The 18941-nt window shown below is 43.8% G+C and overlaps 2 protein-coding genes and 1 pseudogene across 2 annotated transcripts in view; 1 reads left to right on the top strand and 2 right to left on the bottom strand.

Annotated features, from left to right (window-relative positions):
* Positions 1–95: 95 nt before the first annotated feature.
* Positions 96–3913, bottom strand: LOC131887869 (malate dehydrogenase, cytoplasmic-like; annotated as a pseudogene).
* A 3071-nt stretch (positions 3914–6984) lies between these two features.
* Positions 6985–8829, top strand: LOC131887878 (pseudouridylate synthase RPUSD2-like). The gene has a single exon (XM_059236599.1). It carries the CDS (start codon positions 7101–7103, stop codon positions 8796–8798), a length of 1698 nt encoding a protein of 565 aa, XP_059092582.1. The 5' UTR covers positions 6985–7100; the 3' UTR covers positions 8799–8829.
* Positions 8830–8845: 16 nt separating this feature from the next.
* Positions 8846–18941, bottom strand: part of LOC131887876 (hemocyte protein-glutamine gamma-glutamyltransferase-like) — a 20315-nt gene continuing 10219 nt past the window's right edge. The window contains exons 6-10 of the mRNA XM_059236597.1: positions 14614–14877; positions 11841–12009; positions 10089–10353; positions 9148–9575; positions 8846–9079 (exon numbers count right to left, since the gene is read on the bottom strand). Of these exons, the coding sequence (XP_059092580.1) occupies positions 8941–9079; positions 9148–9575; positions 10089–10353; positions 11841–12009; positions 14614–14877 (1265 nt within the window). The 3' untranslated portion in view covers positions 8846–8940. The remainder of the gene's footprint in view (positions 9080–9147; positions 9576–10088; positions 10354–11840; positions 12010–14613; positions 14878–18941) is intronic.

Here is an 18941-nt window from a genome sequence, read left to right as displayed (position 1 = left end):
CAAAGTGTCCGTCCCATCTTCATAAGGAAGCATGACAACTCTTGACCTGGCCAAACCGAATACTAGACGCTAGCAAAAAAAGAAAAAATCACATGTAAGTGGCCAAAAAAAACTAATTTATTGCAGGCTCTGAAGAGAATTGATTTGCTGTCATTCAGTCACGTCAGACGTGAAACACAGTGTATCATATATTATATAGACTCACTATGCATATAATCATAGTTCCCGGCAAGGCAGTTTAGCTTTTGATGGTCGTTGTGTGCGTATTTCACATTATAGCTGCATCACTGAGTTGTTCTTGCGTGGGCTCTCTAATATCTTGGGACTACGGGATCTCCACTACAAACGTGTTGTTTTACAATCAGTCACCGAAATGCATGGGTTGGTCAATGCGATTGTCGTTGGTCCATTGGTTTGGGTTGGCTTGATGCTCCAGATTCTTGGGCCAGTTTGGGGCAGTTCGGGGCCAGTTTGGGGCCAGGTGGTGAGGCCTCGCAGGCAGGTGGATTCGTCAGAGCTTATGGACAGAGGCTGGTCGGGTGAGTGAGTGTAGGAGCGGGTGTTGTCAGTGCCAGACCTTCAGGCTTGGCAAACGGCCATGGCCTCGTCGCGTTCTTCGCAAAGCTCCTTGCCGGTGGCGTCCAATTTGCCGCGGGCAAAGTCCGAAATGCTCAGGCCTTGGACGATCGACCATTTGCCGTCCTTAATGGCCACGGGGAACGAGAACATGACGCCCTCGGCCGTGCCGTAAGAGCCATCAGAAAACACTCCATGGACACGAACCTATGGACATGATCGGGACAAGATCCTTCATAAGTGCTAGCAATGCGCTTCAAACTTAACCGAATGTATGTAGGAAGAAGGATACTCACTCGCCAGCAGGAGTGTCGACCACCAGGATTTCATGTGGTCACAAGCGGCTTTTGGCCGCACTCATGGCCGAACTAAGCTTGCGGGCGGCGATCACTGCGGCGCCGCGCTTTGCACCATGGGCAAGAACACTTCGTTGATCCACTTATCGTCCCGATGACTTCAGGGGCGGGTTTGCCGCCGATGGTGGCCTGAGCCGCATCCGGGTACTTGGTGGAGGAGTGATTGCCCCAGATGATCACGTTCTTAACCTAGGGTAGTACCAAATAACCGAAATGAAGACAACGTCAGCGATGAAGACGGATGAATGAGCACTCACCTCTGAGATGGCCACGCCAGCCTTTAAGGCCAATTGAGCGGAAGCACGATTTTGGTCGAGACGGGTCATGGCGGAGAAGTTCTCCTGGGAATGGAAGGGGCGTAATGCGAGCAAATTAGAGCATTTGTGTTAGCCGGATTGCCCACTACCAAGATCTTGACACTCTTCTTGGCATGTTGGTCCAAAGCTTGACCCTAGAGTGAGAATTGGCTGTTATGAGCTCATGAAGATCCAGTGAGCTTGATAAGGGCCTTTTTTCCTCTTACCTGAGCTTTAAAGATCTTGACATTGGCGGCCAAAAGGTCCTTGCGTTCCATACCTTCTTTGCGGGGCATGGCGCCCACGAGGAATGCGGCGTCAATGTCCTACGTGAACGAGGCACAACTTGAGGCACATCCTTTACATGACGTACTTCAATACTTCATTCATAAGTCATGAGTTTTGGTGGCAATTGGGAAGCTAATATGTTTTTAGTGCAATCAAACGCAACTTTTCTTTACATAATGATAGGATAGATAGGCCGAGGAACGTAGGCCGATTGGTTTTCCGAGTGCTTACATCGACTTACAAAGGGATAATAGAGAATGACTACTTTTAATGCAACGAGATGATTTTGTCAGGGAAATGGAGGGAAGCGGTCCATGAAAATTTCCATGGGAAATGACCACTAATCCGGCTGGATTGATCCCTAATAAGAGCAAGGTTAATTTGCAAGTTAAACCCTGGCTTAGAGAACCCAGCCGTTCGTTAGCCGTGGATTCGCATCCTTGGTGGCTAGGTTCCGAGTCTCGTATTAGATTCACGAGATACATGTTGAAGAATGAGAAGGTTGAATGAATGTGGTGACGGCTCACCTTGAATGCCACGGCCGGGTCGTCGGTGGCCACGATATCGGCGATGAGGGGCATGGCACAATCGTGCAGCTCCATGACCACGCCGTTGAGGACACCCATGGCCGGAGCGATGTCCAACAGGTGGAGGATGATGGGCTGGTCGGGGCCGAACACATAACCCGATGAGATTTGGTACAAAAGCGAGTAGGCGATTTGACCCGCGGCACCGGTCACCAAAACGCGCAGAGCTTCGGCAGGCATGATGAATGCGACTGATTAAGGCCTTTTTCGGGGATTCGGAGCGTGTGAATGAATTCTAATACAGCGATGAATTGCAAGAATCTGAAAAAGCGAAACAACGCGTCAGTTCCAACGAGCATTAAAAACCGGCTCCGGCAGGCAGCCAGGCAGGCGGAGTCTGCGGTGTACGCTGCCGGCAACAGTGCCTAGGAACCTCTCATGCCCCCCGACCCGTTGGCTCTGGTGAAACACGACTGCCCAGATGCCAGTCTGCCTGTCAGTCTGCTTGTCAGTCCACCCCTTGAGAACTCGCAACCACAGGAGGCCCATACACACATAGAGACGCTCCCCTCCGCTCCTCTCCCACAGGCACAGGTTCCATTGACTGGCTCGCTGGCTGCCGCATCCAGCTAGACCAGGCTACACCAGGCTAGACGAGGCGGGAAGGGTCACCTCAAGGTGAGTGTATTTTCTCCATGCTACGACGTACATACATGTGTATTTAACCCTAGCCCGGTGTCTCGAATCGAATGTTGCTATGCTCCTCGTCGTTGGACTGGTTCGAGTTTGGGCTGGGCCACCCAGATCGGTGACGTAACCGGGAAATCAGGGGAGCCACTGCTTCGATATTTAATCGAAAACTCCGGGCACTGGCCCCAAAATAGACGACGCACAAATACCCACCCCAACCCCACTCATGGTCTGAGGCATAATCAACGAATCCCCATCATTGCACGACACATCGTCATCCCTCAAGTCATTCGTCACTATGTATCAGCCCCCAATGATAAGACGGCACATCGGGTGGGACCCACCCGATGTGCCCACCCGGCCCACTTGGTCCCTTCGTTGGTGGGCTTGGCGTCGCCCCGACCATAACCATAATCAGGCCCACCAAGCACCCGTTCCTGGATGTGCCGTTCATTGTACTCGTTATCCATCCCAACATTTGTGCAATCCGGGTCCAAGCCACCCAAAGGTTGGGTTAGGTCTAAACTATTACAATGACTACTAAAAAAGTCCCTCGGCAAATATGTTGGGATGGATAACGGTTAGAGCCGTTCCTTTCCCTCTCTGAATGTTAATGGCCGTCTCAACTCGCTCGAACCGACCCTCAAATCCCATGAGATCCACTTCTTCCGCTCCCTGCACCCCTCACCACCTCTCCCCACCCATCCATCTATCTACATGTATCTATCTATTTACCTATCTATGGATCCATCTACTCACGATCCCATCCTGGGAATGGGAACATCGCTCCATGGACTATCAAACTCCCGGAGATTCGGACTGAGACCAGGTTAAGCCATGACGGTCCAGCCAGTTCCCCGCCCACGCTCCTGGTTCCCTAGAGATGGGTGGACCCGAGCCATCACGCCCCAGCTTAGTATTTGGTACGTGAATCGGACTCGATAGGCACGCTAGGCAGCGGCAACGACAACTCGATTTCAAGCATAGTAATGGCCCCGCTGAGGCCAGAAATGTCCACTTACCCAGTTCAATCAATGAGCAACAAAGCCAAACTGAAACACATATACACACACAGAATAGTCCAGTTGCTAGCAGCAGGGCCAGCAGCAGGCTGAGATCTGTTTTTGGCCCGAAGCCACGTCAAATTGGGCCAGTTCTTCAGCCGAATTCGGTCAAATATGACGCTGTCAGCATTGGCCCGTTTCACTATTTTTCGAATAAGTCTCGCAGAGCCCAAATTTTATCAGGCAAAATAGTGCCAAATATTTCCACAAACACTCAAAATACGGTAGCAATACCTTAAGTAGGGACAAGGAAATTGGTCGTGATTCAAGGGTTGAGCCTTCAGAAAATAATTTGACATCATTGTGACGTTATTTTTAAGTTTCTCTCCTATCAAAAATAGGTTCCGCCTTACATTATCTTCAAGCCGCTTAAAGGCGCCCTTTTATGATGAATACCGACCCTATCTTAAGGCTTTGGATCCATTGACTTCAGATGTCACTTCATTGGTCGAGTGGTCGGTTCAGCCCTGGTTATCCCTTCATTATGGTCTCCGCTAGTAATGGGATCAAATAAATTTTCAAAATCAAGGTTGTCGAAAAACTTAGAAAGTGAAGCATCGAGCGATTACATCGCCGCGTAAAATGTTAAGTCTAAGCAAACAGCAACCCTGGTTTGAGGACAGGAAAATCAGGGTTACTTTTTGAGGATAATTAATGGGTTTCCAACATTCCACGACTGATGTCATATTGCTATAAAAATGTAAATTAACAGCCCTAGTTGCAACCACATGATTATTTATCAACAGTATCCACAACCCTTGCTGGGCTAAAGTTGGTGCAAATGCCAAGGCCAAGACATCCATCTAGTAATTCTAAGTCTATTATAAAAAGAAATAAGTTTTTGAAATATCTTCTTGTTGGAAATATGTCAGAGTGATAGATTAATCCATTTAAAGCCCGAAAAACAAAGAGTAAATATTCCGCTTTTGTTGAAGCATGTAGAAAAACTTGAAAATAGTTTGCAAGATCTCTTCATACCTACTTACTTAATGTCAAGAATTCCTCCGAAAAAAAATGAAGCCATACTTGCCAATCACAATCAATGTTCATTTTGAATTGAAACAAACAAAAAGGTCACCAGCACCTAGACACTACTTATTGCCCAAAGTGACAACTTTGAATAGTAAGCTTTCACATGTATCGTTATAACATTGAAGTAACAAGATAGAACATATCGCAATGGTCCTGCCTTGGACACAATGGCCAAGCTGTTCCAAGGCCTAGGCTGCTGGTAACTGAGGGCCCAACCTTGCCAGCCCCAGCCACTGGGCCCCGTCTGAAAGGCCGGGCCAATGTGCGACCCATAAATCATGGCTAGGCCCGGATGGAGGTGAGAATTATACCAGGGTGGCCGGCATTGGAATTGAAATGGGCCAAGCTGGGTTCTAGAAATCGCTTAACCCATGGTCCGATTGGTTCCGGATGGGCCCGTTATGAGTTAATCCCCAAAGCTGAATGGAGCGCATGGGGGCTGCCGAAGTTTCAAGATCTAGCCGCGACAGGTCCTCACGTTGACCGTTTGTTGAACGTTGATCGGTCCATGGGACGAATTCCCAGCCAGATCCCCAGTTAAACTCCCCAGACATTGAAGGCTAGCCGAGAAGGCTAGCTGATGGATAAATGATAGTCGTATACAAATCGAGGTGGATGAGAGTCGGGTGGACCGAGACTGATCACATGTTTTGTCGCGTCAATAGCATCGATAACTCTTTGTTTCGATCTCCGTCTGACCAGTCTCTGATCAGCGCCTGTGAGCGTTATCTCGGTTAGTTGGCGGTGTTCATTTATAAATTTGTGGCCAAATGTTAAAAGTTTAGAGAAAGACTTTAAGGGTTATTAATATCGTGTTAGGTTAGGTTGGGTTAGGTTAGGTAAGGTTAGATTAGGTTTGATTAGGTTAGATTAAGTTTAAAAAAGTACCACCGCCAACTAATCGGTGGAGAATAACGTTTACCAATCAGCGCCTGATGATGACTCATGAGCTCACTCGTATTTTCAAACCGACTTTCCAAGTCTGATGGTGGTACTTTAGTTGCGTGGCTATCAATTTGGAGCATTGCGTTATGGAATCATCACTGCCATCCTCAACTCCATGATTCATTCAAAGACAATGACGGACTTTTTTTACCCTTGCCGTACATGCGTCTCGTTTTTGATTAGATAGGAATGGTAAGAGCAGGGCTCTGTGTCTAGAAGAGTACAAAAGTGAGATCAGTGCATCATAGTCATTTAATTCTAATTCCTTTCCAAAACAATGAGTTTACCGGGGCCCTAGATCTAAACCAAACACATTTACATAATATTCTCTGATTCTACGTTTCATATACAGCTTTAGCTACCCTTCAGGCACCCTTTAACATACTTGGAATGTTTCAAATGCCAGTTGCTGAGCCACTTTCTAATATTTCTATTTAAAATTATCTAGTTTGAATCTGGTGTTGCTGTGATTGCAGTTAAGGATGCCTCATGAGTAACTTAAGCTTTAGAACTAACTCTTAAAGCATAAAAAACTACAAAAATGTGTTTGGTTTGGATCTGGGATCCATGTAAACTCAATGTTTTGGAACATAAATGAAGGTTCAAAATTAACTGCAATGGTGCTCTGACTTCACTGTTGCACTCTTTTAATACAGGACATTAGGATTGAGTGCAAAGAGCATGAAACCATGTAAGACCAGTATTGAAATGAGTGAAACAAGCCAAGCTGGAATTTCTCTGAAATGTTTGTAAAATGTGACAAGCACCACTCATTATCTTTGTGAATTAATTTGAATGAAGGTTTACTAACATCACAAACTTTGAATAGTTTTTAGCTTATCAAAAGTCATTGACCATTACGACATGAGCACACCTATCTAAAGACGTTTGTTTTAGGAACCAGATGAACCAGGCCCTTTTCGTAAGTCCACAGGGCTTCATTGTATGGCTCTTGTGCATGTACACATGTATGAAACTGAACATGCCATCTTCAGCTTGAAACCAAATAACTGTCCGTAATCATGAAACAAGTTATTGACCCCTCGGTTCCTTTTAGCCTGTGGCTGATTTGGCGTGGTCTTGTTTTATTGAAAGTAACAAAGGTGGGGCTTCATGAAAACTGTCAGGGTGTGCATCAAAAACATCCATCCAACGTACTGCCACGTTTTTGTAATCACGCCACTCAAGTACCAAAATCGGACTCGGAGAGTCCGATTGAGTCGTATTTGGTCAACCTGAAACCCTGGTGGAAGCCTGATGTTATGATCATCTGGGAATGGGACTCAAAACGTGAAGGGAAAGGATCGACCATCCTGGTGACCCAATATGAGCCACGCCCTCAATCGGGACTTGCCGCGGCCCATCCCCCCATCCTGCCCTGAAGACGGATCCGCCCAGTCGGGCGGTACTTCGCCCTCATGGCCCGCTCCGGCCTCGAACACGGTGGCCACGGTGGCCACGGTCCCGGGGGTGGAGGCCAGCGGGATCATTCAGGTGTGTCACTTCTTACGCGCCGGAGATCAAGCCCAAAAGAAATGTCGACATCCGATTGAGACCCAGGATCTGTATCCGGATCTGCTGGCCCAGTTACACCCCAAATTCTGCAAGAAGGACCCGCACACGCAAATCCAGCGCCTTTTCCGTTGTTTGCCTTGCGCCTCGCTCATTGAGAGCGTGCCCGCGCTGACCAGTCACGTCCAAGGCGAGAAACATCAACTCCGGCTGCAAGCCCGGCCCTCCGCCCCCCTCAGCCACTCCCCTCACGTTCAGCTGAGTCCGGCCCAGGCCCCACCCGCCAAACGCGTTAAATTCAACCCTCGGGTGCCTCGGGTGGCCCAAGGGGGGCTCGAGTCCCCCGGGAGGAACACCCGGCGCTCGGGTTTCTCCGATGAGAAATATGATGAGACGTCGTATTACTTTGCAGGGGGTCTCCGCCGAGTTTACCCGTACGCCTTCACCTTCGCTACCTTTGCCAAGCGCCGTTGGGTGGGGCGCCCGCTCATGGACGTATTTGCCACGGAATTCCGCGCCAAAACACCCCCCGAATACGTGCGCTCCATTGAGAGCGGCGATATTCTCATCAATGGCCAACCCACCACGGCGGATTATGTGCTCCGCGACAACGATCTCTTGGCCAACACGGTCCATCGACACGAAGTGCCCGTCACCGACCAACGGGTTCAGATCATTCATCAAGATCAGGATCTGGTGGTGGTCAATAAACCCGCCTCCATACCCGTGCATCCCTGCGGGCGTTACCGACACAACTCCTTGGTCTTCATCTTGGCCAAGGAGTTTGAGCTCAAGCATCTGAATACCATTCACCGATTGGATCGACTCACCTCGGGTTTGTTACTCCTAGGGCGGAACCCGGCCATAGCCCGGACCATGGAGCAACAGATTCGTGGGCGTCTCGTGCTAAAAGAATACGTGTGTCGAGTTCAAGGCCAGTTCCCAGCCGAGCGCGTGGTGTGTCGGGAGCCCATCGAGATCCTGAGCCATAAGATCGGCATTTGTCGGGTGGATCCCCAAGGCAAGGCGTGTGAGACGGAATTCGAATTGGTGCAGACCAATGGTCAAGAGTCGGTGGTTCGATGTAAGCCCCACACGGGTCGCATGCATCAAATCCGGGTCCACCTCCAATTCCTAGGGTTCCCAATTACCAATGACCCGTTGTACAACCATGAAGCCTTTGGACCCGATCGAGGTAAAGGCGGCGTGTTTGGGAAATCCCAAGACCAGCTTATTCAAGATCTAATCGACGCTCACAACTCGGAAAGATGGTTGGCTTCCGCGTCGCCGGAGGACGCCGCACCCAAATCGATGAAGGTCATGGAAACACCCCCGAATAGTAGTTCTTCTGAAACGGATCCCCGTTTGAAGCCGGTTCCCAATTGTGCCGAGTGTCTGGTCAAGTATAAAGATCCTACTGCCGACGAGCTAGTCATGTTCTTGCATGCTCTCAAGTACTCAGGCCATGATTGGAGTTATGAGACGCCGCTTCCAGCTTGGTCTAAACTATGACAGAACTGCAATATATTTATATAAAATGATGGCCAATATGGAATAGCTTCTGGGCACTCCTAGATCCGGTCAGCTAGATTTAGGTTTTTATTGAAACATATTTTATTCCATTATTTCGCGATCCGGAGATGGCCGGCCGTATCTATACCACCGTGACCTTTTTGCTGCCGGTCAGATTGAAGAGCTCCAAAGAATTAAAGGCGGCCACAATAGTTGTCGACCCGGAGCGCCACGGCGTCACGGTCAAGGACACTTCCGCTGTCTCGCCAGGTGAGATATCTCTGCCATATTTGAAAACATTCTCACCTTCAAATTTTAGCCTCAGGAATAGCTTTACGTGGGTACTCACTTGAAACGCTTCTTGAGCGATTCCACCATGCCCGGAGCCTCAATGCTGAACTCGCACTCGGTCAAGGCACTGTCCGACAAGGGATTGGTGAGTCGGACCAAAATGTGGCATGATCGATGAGCTCGTGGTAATTCGGGTCGGGCGCTCACTTTCAAACTGGGTTTGGCCAAAAGGAAGTCGTCCTCGCCCGTCCAAGTCTGTTCGGTTTCGGCCACCGTAACCAAGAACCGATTGCTAAACATGCAATACTCAACGGTTTTGGGCATATAATCCTCGGGTAAGACTTCCATGGAGAGCGTCTCTCTTTCAAAAGCCTTGAGCGCGAATTCGCCCACGCCTTTCTTGACCAGATGGGCTTTGCGTCCAGTGTAGAAGACCGAGCTCGTGGACATGACCACACGAATCGTCCTCTCCTTACTCGATTGGTTCTACAAATGGCAAATGGATTTGAACTATATTTAAAATAATAGATACTGAACCCTGTGTACTGGAGTTACAAAACATATTTTTCCCCTTCTTTCCCTCCCTCATGACTTGCACATTCGCAAGATCATTGACTACCGACAAGATTTGTATCTTGAAACTTTTCTTCACTCAATTTCTTAAATTCAAATTTGGCAGAACAGAAGTCAGAGATTTCCGGATTTCGAGGGGAGCTAATAAGCCCTTTGAACCCCATTATAAGAAAGGTAATCGAATCAGATGCTCACACAACTCGCATTACTTTCACATTAGCAACTGTTCAATAAAATAGGAAGTTTCTTGCATCCAAGTTTCATCGAGCTGGGGATTATGTAAATGTAACTTTGTAAATGCCGCTCAAAACACAACAAGAATAGGGCGATTTCGCAGTTATATATTAAATTAATTTGCAGTATCGTTGTCCTGAATTAGATAAATTTCGACGGGTTAACATTCGATTTCAAACTTGCTCTACTCACATGAAGAAATAGACTGGCCTTGTAAGGCTCGCCATACACCCCTTGGTCCAAATCGATCATTTGCAAGAAAACGTCCTGATGGGCGGGTCCCGGATATCGGTGATGGAGAGCGTTCCCGCCCACTGATCGTACCGCTCCCATCACCGACAATCGCTCTGACATCGAGCCCTCTCGATACTTGTAAGCCTCAGTGCGGGTGTCGTAGTCATCATCGTTGGTCTCGCTCAAGTAGCCCAAGGATTTGGTGATGATCAACTGGCCTACACTGGGTGCGAGGCGAGAAAACTAATCAGGCAGTTAATAATCTACAAGGATTTCAAAGTGTTAGATTACTAGACTTTTTTTTACGAATGTCCATCCTTTGACGTTGACTAAGCATTTTCTTTATATTTGCTGACCATGGAAACTTTTATCCGTCATTTTTCGGCACAAATATGATTTACAGGCCTGTCTAAAACATGCAAAAGGACGTTTAACTTAGCCCGATCTTTTTTGGCATTTTTGCGCTTTTGCATCATTTTGCATTTTTTGCCATTTTGAATTCAAAAGTAGATTTAAGAAAAAAAAAAAAACTTTCGAGGTACTTCTTGCAAAAACAAGAATGCCCATTTTAGTTGTTTGAAAAAAAGTATTCCTTAAGTACTTGATTATTTTACTTTTTGTAAGCTATTCATTTAATCATTCAAGATAATGTTTCGTCAGCATTTGAAAATGAAATACAAGTCACAAAGCATTAAAATTAAAGTTATTCCTTATAGTTTTCAAAGCTTGAAAATTTTAAAAAAATGTTTGGTGGAGCGAGATGCTAATTCGAGCTACTGCGTTAGCTCCCCTCCCGTATAAATACCGTTGCATGTGAAATACAAAACCAGTACGATGCAAACATCTCTACTCAATACACCTTGAGTGGCCTTGCGCCCCTCATTGTGTTACATTGGGTAATTCTCTAGAAACTTGATGAGGCTTTTTCGAACCTCTAAGCCTGCTATAATCACTTGGTGGAGTAAAGTGCTTAAATGAGAAAACTTGTTTACCCCAATGTCATATCCTTTTGCATACTTTGATTTTTTTGCTCATCGCCCATCTTGCTTGTGATTCTGTTATATTTGGTTGTGTAACTGCAGGAACTCAATTATCAAATAGTTCACTGTCAACAAGATGTCTTAGATTAAGAAACATATATTATATCAACCCAGACGAGTGTCACGCACGTGGTAAGGTGGGGGCATTCTTGAACATAAAACATAAACATGAGACCGGAAAAGGAAAAACAACTGGACAGGAGGAGAATAAAGTCAACATCGTAATCGTTTTGGCGGCAAATCCAAACTCCAGGGATGTCGCCCCAACAGGTTGCATTTTAAATTACCTGTTTTCGTCAATTCTAATTGCATTATTTGGACAGGCCTGATGATGAGGTTCTATTCTGATATATTTATTCTTGAGTTGGGATGAGAGTAAGTAACAAAAAAAATATTAGCGTGAAATCATTCACCCTTGATTAAAAAAACAACAACACATTTTTTAAGTACAATATGATGGAAATTGATGCTAGCAAAACATTTGATAGCCAATCAAGAAAACAGCAAAAATCTCATGGATTAATTCTTATGCATATTCATTGTGCCACGATGCTTGAACAACAAGCTGTTCAGAGAACTTCATAAAGCCTGGCATCCTAGGACGTATTCTTTTGTTCTCCGTTTGTTTATCCTCACCTAGACGAGGCTAAGCTTATTTGTACTGACTTACTGATCAGTGCTGGTTTCCGAGAGTCGATATCCCCACACGGATTTCGGGTCAGGGACATAGACAAACAGGTCGGCATTGACCTCAGCAAAGACGAAGGTCACGTCATAGCTGAGTCCCACCTGACCTCGACGGACGGCCTCGACCGGAGCTGGACCGCAGCGATAAGTGGCTAGAAGACAACAATGTTTTAGCTTGAGTCAGGCCAGCCTTGAGCCAGCACCTGGTAATTCATGCATATAGTAGGTGATGAGCAGGGATGGCAAAAGAAATAGTGATTTCCGTCAAAATAACTTGTTTTCACGTTCTGGTAACTCATTTTTTGTAAACACAAGTTTGAAAAGAGGAAAAGAGTTTCAATGCGTTTGACTATCTTAACGTTTTGGTGGTTTTACAGCTTTATTATTGTTCTTCGCAAACTTATAACTGCTTTGTTTGAGAAATATCATCTTGCCTTCAGGTTAACGAAAATTTAAATTACAAAGCAGACCCAACATACCAAACTGATTCTAAGTTCAGATTCTCAGCTTGAAGCATCCAGAAATTACAGTAAAGGACAAATGATAACAAATTTATGGTTTGTAAAATCCATTTCAATCTAAGGAACACATGCACAAAAAAACTTAAACTAAAGTTTATAAAAAGAAATTTTCAAATTCCGTCTTCAGTCACTTTTTGATACTGTACCAGTTAACCCGTGCACTCTTATGAGGTGTTGTGTTCACGAGTGGCCGGAATCTAAGTTTCCAATCGAAAATAGACATTCTCTCACATCAGATTTAGCTATTAGTGGTTGTGAGGGAAAATCATACCTTGAGAACCGGTTCTTGCAAAAGAAAGTTGTGTATTCAGAAGCAGTGGCGTTCTTTGCATGCAGTTTATTCAAGTTTGGATGTCAAAAAGTTAATTAGTTTTAACACCTAAAACCAACGAGGGTGCTTCATTTTCAGGTTGCTTCCGCTGCCCAGTGGGCTCGGCTGAAGAATAGTAAGTGACATTAAAGAAAAATTGCTACCCATTTATTCATATTTGCTATGAATTGAAAGTAGATTGCCTTTTCAAAACGTAGTTAAAAGTTATTATTTACAAAAGTGAACAATCCAGTGGCTAAGGGTGTAATTCATAGAAAAGTAAAACATGCATTCAACTAAAAATCAATATTAGCTAACATCTGAAGGGATTGGTAATGTAAATGATGCTTGGTTTGTTTTTTTACCCCTCAGTTTGTCAATTTTTTATTATTCTAACTAACCTTTGTTTGTTTGTTTGTTCGGAGTCAGAAGACAGCTCTCTTGCTCGGCTTGCTTCTGATGATGGGTGTCCCAATTAAGGGATATTCCCGCTCCGTTGTCGCAACCAAACGTGCAACATTAATTATTTACCTCACCCTCGGGAATGATCGCAGGTTCGCACATTTCAGCTATTAAGGCAGCAACTTTTGCTGTAATTTAAACACCGCAAAGAAGCTTGGACTCGGCTCGCCTGGGATCGAACCAGGATTCGCAAATTGGAAAGCGGATGCTCTACCAATACGGTACCCCAGCAGGCCTTCTACCTAACCTTTATTTATTGTTCAAAATCTGAAATTTTAAATAGATTCAAAGCACAAAAGGTAGCTAATGGTATGATTGCTGGCAGATTCCTTTGGTCCGAAATGTAAATCAAAATAACCATGTGGCAAACTCTTATGATTGGGCGGTTTCCCCTGTAGACAGTCCTGAGAAGAATTGTTTGTCATAAACTACGAGTAGATGTTTCCAAATTTAGTTGGCATGCTGTTTGACGGAAAATATCTTGTGTAGACGCACCTAAGGATGCTTAATAAATAATTTTTATTAAGCACCTTTGAATGGACGCTACCATGAACATCCCTTGTTTTGCCCATGTACGTGTTTGAAGTGACATCTGGCAAATTGTAAGCCATAACAAACATAACATGCCTGGCTTGCCTAAAACGCGTTCGCCATTTCATCATGCCCTCTCATGTTAAGAGAAGCTCGGGCAAGCCCTCGCTCTTTTCTTCAAACTTGACGGCATGAATTTGCGAACACATTCAAGGTGTCTTAACCATGTCGACTTTCTTCAAGCCTCACTTTCATAAGCTCCACGCAAAGAAGGCCCCCTCGCTATTGTATAAATAAATAACTATAACTACTGGGAATCGAATGCCCAGCAATTCAAGACGAAAAACGTATTAATCTTACGTAACTTTATTTCTCTTGAGTTTCTCCTAAACATTTAGAAAAAAATCTTCAAATTTCCTCACCATCGTCGATTTTAGATTACTTTTGGCAAAAAAAATCGCAAGAAAGGTCAATCGCCCCAGAAATGGTTGAAAACTTAATCTAAATCTTGTCGTGTCTTTCAGACCCCTATTGATGAGTCATGCTTAGGTGNTTCATATAATCTCTGGTCCACTAACTAATTGGAGTTGGCAATTTGCCCAACCCTTGAAAAGAAGGTTGATCCGGAATTTTAGTCAAAAACTTGTCCAAGTCTGACTTATAGGAGGCTTCTGGATCAACTCCCACATACTCTCTAGGAAATTTTGAGGGGAGCACATTGAACAATGAAGGGGCAAGTATTTCTCCTGAGTTTCTCCTAAACATTTAGAAAAAATCTTCAAATTTCCTCACCATCGTCGATTTTAGATTACTTTTGGCAAAAAAATCGCAAGAAGATCAATCGCCCCAGAAATGGTTGAAAACTTAATCTAAATCTTGTCGTGTCTTTCAGACCCCTATTGATGAGTCATGCTTAGGTGGATGGCCCTTACCCTCCGATGGTTCTTGGGGCGTGCTGTCAATGACTTGCCAGCCGCTGTAGTCAGCCACCAGGTCCGGCCGTTGCAGCCAGACTTCATTCCAGACGTGAAAGTTCCAGATGGAGTCGGGGGGTGCCCCTCGATCGTGGAGCGAGTGCTCCGTGACCTCCTCGCCCGCCTCATTGTAGAACTTGTCCACACTCAGACTCCGGTTGGTGTCATGAGCCGAGATGTAGTTGGTAACCGGACGGCAGGGGATCCCTAGGGATCGACAAACTCGATCCAGAGAAAATGCATAACGATTATTTCTAGCCACAGATGAACTGACACCAAAGGTCGAAAAATGTTATTTGGTGATCGAAATAATTCATTAGAGGCTTGATTTATTTTGTACTAAGATAGGCCTTGGGCCCAATTTGGCGTAACTGGCCATCTGCGGTCACTGTGGGGGCGTTGGAGAATTAAAAGCAGGACCTGGATGAAAAGTTACTGTAGTCCAGTCAATATGACCAGATGCTGGGATTGGGCGGGAAGGTAGCCCTTGGCGTTGGACAATAAAATATCCGATTTAGACAGGCTGAATGTGAGCCCAGTACTGACTAATTTGTTTCAGTGAGACTTAAAAACGGAGCAAAATTTTCGTCTTGAGTCAGTTTCCTTTTGAGTATCTACAGTTTTCTTTTTATTTTAAATGCCTGGATTTAGCGTGAACTATTTTTATAATTTTTTTTCGAAAAATACAAAACCGTTAAAACGAAGCGAAAAAGGATCCTTTTTCGTTTTTTCGAAAAACTCATCGAAGTAGAAGGAAGTGTGTTGGGTGCTACACTGCGACCGTAAAGTCCTTGCTGCTTGAACGAGCACGTCATTTTGTCATTCATATACTATTGCTGGCTTTCAAACGTAAAGTTAAGATTGCTGACCCCAATAATTTTAGTCCTTCTCTGCCTCAACCACACGTTGGTTTCAGACCGTTACGAAACCTGGTGCCATAGTTCTGTAGTTCTACCCATTTCTAGTTGACTTAGATATGGAGGATCATTTCATCTTTGACGAAAATTTTCTTGTTTACAATGAAGAATGAATTTGGAGGTTTATAGGTTTACATTCTTTTCTTACCGCCGGCAGTAAAAAAAAGCGACATTGGCTGTTTGACTTAGGCGCGGCTGCTGGGACAAGTTTGGGCCAAAACGAGTTTCTTACATTTATTAGCAATACCATGGTCTCTTTCACTGTTATCATGATTTAGAATCAATGTAGAGACACCAAGGCATACATCTCATTCAAAATATTTTTAATTACTTACTCGCAAGTCCAATCTCTGCATTTCAAGTATGAAGTCATTAAGTCAGCGTAACGGATTCTCCTCCTCACGTACTGTCTGAGTGGGCAAAGCTCTGCTCAACTACGGACTTTTAAAAATATGGACTGCGAACGAGCTTCCCGGAAAATCGGCCTGCTCTTGGTCATAGCTACTCCGAGCCAATTTTTGAATCAAAGTAATAAAATAAGAAACGTAGATCTCTTCAATTTACGGTAGGTCAATTTTATATCATTTACATGCAAAGTCGATCGTTTCAAAGTTATGTTGTCAAAAGCTTATGTAGTTGACCAAGAGCAGGCCTAAAATTCAAATTTTATGTAGTGTTTACAACATAACTTTGGACATATCTCCTGAGTTCCCTAAGCATAGGTTTAAGCTCAAACTTGGCTGAGTTCATCTATTCAACAAGATCTTGTGGTCGTATGAAGTGCTTATTTGGAATAAGGTGAGTGGTTTAGGATATAGGATATTTTTGCTTCCGCTTGCAGTCCATATCTCTAGAAGTCCGTGGCTCAACCTAGCTCAACCCAGCAAAAAGCTCTGTCAATTTAACGAGATGATGGTACGTGTAAAAAAAAAAAATTGCCAAGTAATCAAGTAAGAATATTTTGAAAGGAATGTACGTCTTGGTGTCTCTGTTTTGATTCTAATTCATAATAACCATGATAGAGACCATGGTATTGCTAATAAATGTAATAAGTCTTTTCGGCCCAAACTTGTCGGGGCAGCCACAGCTCTTAATTTTAGTTAGATTATGCATGAACATCTAAAAAAGGGATGGACTCCGCTCGGCCACAGATTCAAGTTTTGGGTAACCCCTAAGGGAGAAAGGATAAAGTAGTAACGCCACTTCAGCCTGCATCATGTCTCACTCTGCGTTGGTCTTTGGCAGATCGGCTGGGCTAATAGTTTGGCACTAAGAGATGAAATGGGCTGAAATATTCTATTGGGCCTACTTGCCTTGAGAGTGCTCATTCAGGGCTTCTCTTTTCAAATTAGGTGGCTGACAATTAGAAACAATGCATACATTTCATAGTAAGGTGATTACAAAATGTCAAGCATTTTGAAGTATATTAGAGTGAAAATACTTTCAATTAGTTTTCATAATCAACTCACGTCCATTTATTGTTAAAAAATAGTGTTAAAAGTCAAGTTGGCTTTGAGTATGAAATCCGTTTGAACACTGATTGTGCTCGAATCAAGAAGTGGCCATAACTGCAAAAGAGTTCACTTGAACTAAATTTCTTTACCGTGCATAATTTGGGAAAATTGTGTGTCCAGACTAACATCATGGTTGACTGTCTTGTGTCTAGGGTACCCTAGACATGGTTATCTAAGATTGAGTCTTTGCAACTGTTCTTGAAGTGTTTTCTACAAGATTGAGTTCCCTTAGCTTTCACCAGAAAAGCTCAGTCATTTATTCAGTAGTGGTGATGTGACACTGTGGCCCAATATGGACTTCTCTCTACAACTGGCCATGAAACAAATTGCAAATGATAGAAAAATGGCTATTAAACTATACTAACATTTTCACATGGTGTTCAGTCAAATTATCCTGATATTGTGTCCCTTGGGAAATTATTAGAACTCAAGAGCCACAATCATGAGGTAAGAAAAAGTGACCAATCAATGACATTTGTGGGACTTGATGGTTTGAACCCTTATTTAGTCCTAATTAAGTGTATGAAATATGTCCATTTCTCTTGGTTTTGACTAAAATTTCTGTTCATCAGTGCATGGACAATAAAAAAAAGTTATGTAAACCCAAAGCAAAAAAACGAAAAGTGTTTGGAATTCCTTCAAAATTAGTTATATTTGTTGGAAATTATGCAAAAATTGTCATAATCCAAAAAATTTGAAACTTCCCAAAATATGATGATGAAGCTGAGTCTTGGGTTGTAGCAAAATCACCCCAAAATATCTGAAGAAATCCCCTAATAGCTATTTATCAGAAGTTAATTTTGTTGCCTTTCCCTACCCTAACAGGTTTTCCGAAGTAAACCATCTTTCTTCTCTATGACATGTTCTGAAGGATACACTCACATTCTTGTCCGCAAGTAACTTCTTACAACTCACTGTTGTATCCCAAAAGTGAATGTTGAAAACCAGAATCATCAAGAATGGGACCTCAAATGCCTTGACCATCCAAATGCACTTTATCAATGAGACAAAAACTATCTTTCAATTAAATTATTGAAGCAGATTTTCTGAGAACTTTGAAGTCTGAGTTTGTTCAATGATATATAAATTAGGGCTAACATGCCGCCAATACTTGTGAAGCACTGAGTGTAAGGTAAGTTCTGCAATTAAACTTTTGGGACAGCAGTGATAAAATTGAAGTTATTCAATTTTCGATTATTAAATTGCTCCTAGGACCTGTCACCTGGCCTGAAAGATTTACCCTCTTGTATTTAGTAAGACATATCAGTGGATGTAAAGGACAATTAGGCTTAATAATCTTTGTTTGGGACAAATGCAACAAGGAGGTAAGAGCTCCTTGCAAATCCCAATGAATATGAATTTTTTAAGAACAATGTTGAAAACCAGAATCATCAAGAATGGGACCTTAAATGCCTTGACCATCCAAATGCACTTTATCAATGAGACAAAAACTATCTTTCAATTAAATTATTGAAGCAGATTTTCTGAGAACTTTGAAGTCTGAGTTTGTTCAATGATATATAAATTAGGGCTAACATGCCGCCAATACTTGTGAAGCACTGAGTGTAAGGTAAGTTCTGCAATTAAACTTTTGGGACAGCAGTGATAAAATTGAAGTTATTCAATTTTCGATTATTAAATTGCTCCTAGGACCTGTCACCTGGCCTGAAAGATTTACCCTCTTGTATTTAGTAAGACATATCAGTGGATGTAAAGGACAATTAGGCTTAATAATCTTTGTTTGGGACAAATGCAACAAGGAGGTAAGAGCTCCTTGCAAATCCCAATGAATATGAATTTTCCAAGAACAAAACTTACTTATGATTTTATCAAGAAAGCCCTTGAGACATTAAAG

This window comes from Tigriopus californicus, chromosome 10 (assembly GCF_007210705.1).
Source record: "Tigriopus californicus strain San Diego chromosome 10, Tcal_SD_v2.1, whole genome shotgun sequence".
In the NCBI taxonomy this organism is placed as follows: Eukaryota; Metazoa; Arthropoda; class Copepoda; order Harpacticoida; family Harpacticidae; genus Tigriopus; species Tigriopus californicus.
Note: the sequence above shows the minus strand (reverse complement) of the source record. Positions and strands in the feature narration are given on the sequence as shown.

Coding starts and splice junctions, on each gene's coding strand:
- LOC131887878 (XM_059236599.1), top strand. CDS start 7,101: ATGAGCCACGCCCTCAATCGGGACTTGCCGCGGCCCATCCCCCCATCC.